Source organism: Halictus rubicundus, unplaced genomic scaffold (assembly GCF_050948215.1).
Source record: "Halictus rubicundus isolate RS-2024b unplaced genomic scaffold, iyHalRubi1_principal scaffold0100, whole genome shotgun sequence".
NCBI classification, from domain to species: Eukaryota; Metazoa; Arthropoda; class Insecta; order Hymenoptera; family Halictidae; genus Halictus; species Halictus rubicundus.
In genome coordinates this window covers 87,924-93,851 of record NW_027488641.1, presented here as the reverse complement: position 1 = coordinate 93,851, position 5,928 = coordinate 87,924, and the positions used below count along the sequence as shown (strand labels likewise).

Here is a 5,928-nt window from a genome sequence, read left to right as displayed (position 1 = left end):
CTCTCCCCTCGCCGCGCACCCCGAACTACTCGGTCCGCCCGAAGTGTGCGGGGAGAGAGAGAGACGAACCGCGACGACGGCCGAGTCCTCAATACAAACAAAGTTCGGCAGTCGCTAATTTGCCGTGTGTGCGTGCGGACGCACAGCGGCACCGACCAGCTGATTGCTCGAACATACCGCCCGCCTCGTTGTCGGGTCGGCAACGAAATAGTACAATGGTTTTCGGATGTTATACAGAGAAGTGAACAGAGTGAACAGAGTGAACGAAGTGAGCTACAGATATTTACAATCATTTACAATATGTACAATGTGCGTCTAAACACCGCCCGCCGTGAAGGGAGTCACGTTTCCTCGCCGGTGGAATGCTCGGAGGAAATGAGCGGCACAAGGCGCTGGATGGCTCTGGTGGTGGTACGGGTAGCGGTCTTCACGACAGCCACACGCACTCGTCCGTCGGATCCCCGATGCACCTCGACGACTCGTCCGAGAGGCCATTTCGTAGGCGGCGCGAGATCGTCCTTCAGGAGCACGACCGCTCCGACGGCAAGATTCTCCCGTGCCCTTTGCCATTTCGGAAGAGTCTGCAGCTGGCTCAGGTATTCGGTACGCCACCGCTGCCAGAAACCTTCCAGAAGTCTGGATACAAGGTTCCATCTCCGTCGGCCTGCGTCGTACGTGATTTCGTCACCCGGTTCTGGAACTGCGCACAAAGAGCAAGCGTTAACCAGATGGTTTGGCGTGAGGAAGGGAGGATCATTTGGATCGTCGGACAAGGCGGAGAGGGGTCGAGAGTTCATACAAGCTTCCACTTGACACAGCAAGGTGGAAAGCTCCTCGAAGGTGAGCTGTTGTTCCCCTATTGTGCGTCGTAGATGCCTCTTCGCGGATTTCACGGCCGCTTCCCACAGACCGCCGAAATGAGGAGAATACGGCGGTATGAACCTCCATTCCGTTCCGTCGGCGGCCAGCAATTCCGCCGTTTCCTTGTAAAAGGTCGATGCAGCGTTGAACATGCGCTTCAGAAGCTGATCGGCACCTCTGAACGTCGTAGCGTTGTCACTCAGCATCTGGTGACATCTTCCGCGTCTAGCTACGAAGCGTTTGAAAGCTGCGATGAAGGAGGCAGAGGACAAATCGGACACGACATCTAAGTGGACCGCCTTCGTGCACAGGCACACGAAAACGACGACGTATCCCTTGGTGGTCCGCTGTCCCCTTGCTCTCGTCATGAGCATCGGAATCGGACCAGCATAATCGACTCCGCTGACCGAGAATGCCCTTGCTGGTTGCACTCGCTGGGCAGGCAGCATTCCCATTTGCTGGTTGCTGGTGCGCCCTTGGAGCCGAGTGCAGGTAACGCAGCCTTTTACGACCCGTTTCACCAGCGTCTTGTCTCGCGGAATCCAGTGGCGGAGCCTGAGCGTCGCCCGCGTCAAGTTCACTCCCCCATGGAGCGTCCGAAGGTGAGCTGACCGGATCAGCAATGGTGCCAACGGAGACTGTCGGTCGACTATCACAGGATGTCTCTGGTCGAATGAAACTGCTGCGTGGTCCAGTCGTCCTCCCACTCGTAAGACACCTTGACGATCTATAATCGGCCGAAGAGAAACAAGGGTCGAGGTCGATTTGATTATCTTACCCTTCTCCATTTCCGCGAGTTCGTCGCCAAAGTCGTCAGCTTGGCTCATTCGGTGGACGCTCACCCACGCCTCGTCGATCTCAGTGGCTGTCAGGAACCCGTGCTGCGGTGTACCGATGGATCGAGCGTTGTTTGCGAATCGTCGCATATACGCGGTCACTCGGACCAGCCTCAACGCTGACGAGAATCGGAGAGGGTCCCAGGGCGATTCGAAGACGGCTCGCAGACTGGGATGGTCGCCGGACTTCGTCTTCCTTGCCATCGTCGTCGTCACCGTCACTCTGCGCTCCGGAGCCTCGCTCTCGTCGACGTCACATGCGCCAGGCCAATCCTCCTGAGGCCCTGACAACCACGAGGGACCGCTCCACCAGAGGTCATCGTCGACCAGTACCTGCGCTGAAATCCCACGCGTGGCAAGGTCCGCAGGATTTTCGTCTGTCCTCGCGTGTCGCCACTCAACGTCCGGTAGCAGGCGCTGGGTCTCGGCCACCCTATGCGCCACGAACGGTTTCCACCTGGAAGCATGAGACCTCACCCAGGCTAGGACGACCGATGCATCGGTCCACGCATGCATAGTCACGCTGTGAGGCCGCATCGAATCTCCTACTGCTCTCAGCAATCGGGCCAGCAGTAGAGCACCGCACAGCTCCAGCCTAGGAATGCTCTGTGGTTTGGTTGGAGCGACCTTGGTCTTCGCCATCAGTAAGTGCGTCTCGGCCCTTGCACCGGTAACTGGCACCCTTATGAAGACGGCTGCGGAGTATGCCCTTTCTGACGCGTCGCTGAATCCGTGCAGCTCTATATTGTCGCTGGTCGCCGCACGATAGCCAATCCATCTCGGAACTGTGATTCGATCGGTCCTCTCCATCTCGAATCGAAGTTGCTTCCATCGCTCGGAAAACAGCTCGGACAGCGGCTCGTCCCACAACAATCCGGACAACCAGAGGTCCTGCAGCAGGATCTTCGCAGCAATGCTGATCGGAGACAGCCACCCCAATGGATCGAAAAGCCTGGCCGTCTCAGACAAAACCGATCGTTTGGTCCATGGTTGACCTGATGTGGCAGTCCTGAGCTTCGGAGCCGCAAGAGACAGAGTGTCGTTCACCGTGCTCCATTTGAGTCCCAGCGCTCCTGCCTCTTGGTGACCCTGCAACAATTGAATGAGACCGGAGCTCGACGACAAATAATTGGTCGCCCACTTATCCAGCGGGAATCCGCCCGCCGTCAGGATGTCCGTGAGTTGACGTCGAGCCTCCTCGGTGTCGTCGATGTCATCTCCTCCGGCCAGAATGTCATCGACATACGAATTCGCTCGGAGAATCGCTGCACCCCGCGGAAATCGAGCCTTCTCGTCGTCGGCAAGTTGATGCAGTACTCTCGAGGCGAGGTACGGAGCCGACGTCGTGCCGTAGGTCACCGTCGTCAAACGGAAGTCCCGTACTTCCTCGCTTGGATCGTTCCTCCAGACGATCCTCTGCCAGTCTCTGTCCTCTGGGTGCACCTTGATCTGGCGAAACATTTTTACAATGTCCGTCGAAAAGGCATGCCGATGGAATCGCCACCTCGTTATTACGGCCCAGAGGTCAGTTTGGAGCTTCGGTCCGGCGGCCAGGTAATCGTTAATGGCACTGCCTCTGCCTGAAACGTAGGAACCATTAAAAACTACTCTTATTTTGTTTCCGGATGGTTTTTCCCGCCACACGGCGTGATGCGGAAGGTAATTCTCCCCCCCGCCAGTCGAGCGCCGCGAGACGAACTCCATGTGCCCGAGCCGTTCGTACTCCTCCAGAAATTCGGAGTATTTCTGTCGGAGCGTCTCGTCCCTTTCTCGTCTCCTTTCGGACGATAAGAGCAAGCGCACTGCAGCCGATCGCGGAACTCCGACATCGGTGCCTGGGGTGGCAACGAACGGTAAGCGCACAACGTAGCGTCCATCCTGATCTCTGCGGTGCGTATCCTTGAAGTACTTTTCGCATGCTTCGTCCTGAGGCGTGCTTATTGCACTAGTTGGTACTTCTTCCAGCTCCCAGAACCTCTGCCAATCGTCTCGGAGGTCTCGTGCAGGCTGAACCAGCAAGGATCGCACCCGAGGTCCAGCGCTGTGGTCCGTTGTGGATGAGGTTGTGCCCATCGGCGCCCAGCCGAAGGGCGTTCGAACAATTGGAGGAGTGCCCATTGGTCCGATTCGATTCTCGAGGAGGAGGTGACCACACGCATCTGCCCCGAGAAGTAATTCCACCCTGTTCGGAGAGCGGAAGTCCTCGTCGGCCAACGGAAGTCCGTGGAGGTGAGTCCACTTCTCGTCGTTAATTTCTACCGCTGGAGTCGGAGCGGTAATTTTTCGCGTCACCAGCGCGTTTAACGCGAGTCGGAACTTGGAGTCGCGACTAGACGCGAGTAACACGGACACTTCGTGACGTACCGTGCCCACGTTTATCTCCTGGTATCCGGTCAAATGAACCTCCACGTTCCGGCGCGGAAGACGTAACGCTTGCACGACATCGTCCGTCACGAATGACATTTCGGACCCGGGGTCGAGTAACGCGCGAGCGGAGACACTGCGACCGTTCGGGGACTTCAACTGGACGCGCGCGGTGGCCAGTAAAACAACGCGATTCGACCTGAACGTGTTCACCGAACTTGTGCTTGGCTGCGCGGGAGCTTCGCTCTTCCGGAACGCCTCGTGAAGCGAGGTGTGGTGATGACCGCCGCACACCATACACCGGTAGGAAGACGTGCACGCCGCGAGCAAGTGGGTTCCCGAGAAACACGAAACGCACAGTTTGTTTCGGTACACAAATTCCTTGCGTTCCGACGCGCTAAAGGTTTTGAACTGACCGCAGTGCCCTAGCTGGTGATTGTCCGAACACAGCGGGCACTTCCGAACGTTGCTGGCCTTCGCGGATGGCCCTTTGGTCATTTGCACGGTCATGGCCGTCCTTTGTTCGGGTTTTCGCGTCTCCTCTCGCTTGGTCGGTGTTGACGAACACATCGGCTCTTGGGTCGAGGCCAAGGCATGGATGCGTGATTCGAGGAAATCTCGAATCTCCACGAAGGACGGCATGATCGTCGGGTCCGGGAACATCTTCTCCCAGTCCAGGCGCGTCGTCGAGTCCAGCTTCCTGACGAGGAGTGTCACGAACCAGTCGTCCCATGTGTCGACTGGTTTTTTAAGCGCGGCCAGAGCATCTCGAGCTTGGCAGAACTCGTCGAGGACTCTGGTCAATTCCTCCGTCGAAGCTCGTTTTACTGCCGGGCAGTCCAAAAGTCTTCCGAGGTGAGCGGTGGTCAGTACACGGATGCCTCCATAACGACGTTCGAGTGCCGCCCACGCCGTCGAATAGTTCGCATCTGTCAGGGATGTACGCGCGATAACCTTCGCAGCCGCACCGGTGAGGCTCGCCTTCAAATATTGTAGGCGTTGGACGTCCTGCAATCGTTTCGAATTGTGGATCGTAGCGCGAAACGAATCGCGAAACTCCTCCCACCGTAGGAGATCGCCCGAAAATTTCTCGATGGTCAGAGTCGGCAATCTGGGTCCGGCGTTGCACTCGTGAGACTCGGCTTCAGCCGGAATTGCTGAGGCGACGGGCTTCAGATTTTCTAGCCTCTCCACCAATTCAGAGGAGTTCTGGATGTAGGCTTCCTCGACTTCGTCGTATAGGCCTCTCTTCCTGTAGTTACTGGCGGCGTAATCTGGCATCGGTCTCATAGCGTTATGATTTGCGGTGAAGTTGCGCCAGTAACTCTCCAGCAACTCGATTCTTTTCTGCAATACGACCGCGGAGAGTTTCGCTGCCCCCAATTTGTCGGTATTGATGATGCAGTTCTTGATGCGGCCAGCGATCTCCTCCTGAGCGACCACTACATCGCTGAACGTTTGCGGCATTGTTTCGGCAGTTAAAATTCAAAACGAAACGTGAAAACAAACTGATCGAGACGCGAAAGACAAAGGACTTTACGCGTATCGCGGTAAACACCTTGCCTCGGTCGGTTCGAGAGCGGTTGGTGTCCCGGTGGAAGGTCACGGAATTTTCGAATCCGTAACGGTTCGCCACGCGGTCTAAGTACCGTTTTTCGAGAACGGTCTCACGAATTCTGTTCGAAGAATTCACTTGCTCCTTTCCTTTCAGGTGCTTCCTGATTGTCTGCGACGGAGCCTCGGAAGATGCTCGATGCACTCGCGGATCACTCGAGGAGACAACGGAAGCGCACAACAGAACTCGCGGTGATGCACAGAATTCTTCGTAATTCTGCGGTGGATCGAGTGGAATAGAGAAATCGGCACA

The 5,928-nt window shown here is 56.8% G+C and overlaps 1 protein-coding gene across 1 annotated transcript; it reads right to left on the bottom strand.

Moving 5' to 3' along the window:
- Positions 1–341: 341 nt before the first annotated feature.
- Positions 342–5,528, bottom strand: LOC143363707 (uncharacterized). Its single transcript, XM_076804254.1, has 4 exons — positions 2,146–5,528; positions 1,640–1,920; positions 800–1,588; positions 342–700 (listed from the first exon to the last, which is right to left on the bottom strand). Exons 1-4 carry the CDS (start codon positions 5,526–5,528, stop codon positions 342–344), a joined length of 4,812 nt encoding a protein of 1,603 aa, XP_076660369.1.
- Positions 5,529–5,928: the final 400 nt, after the last annotated feature.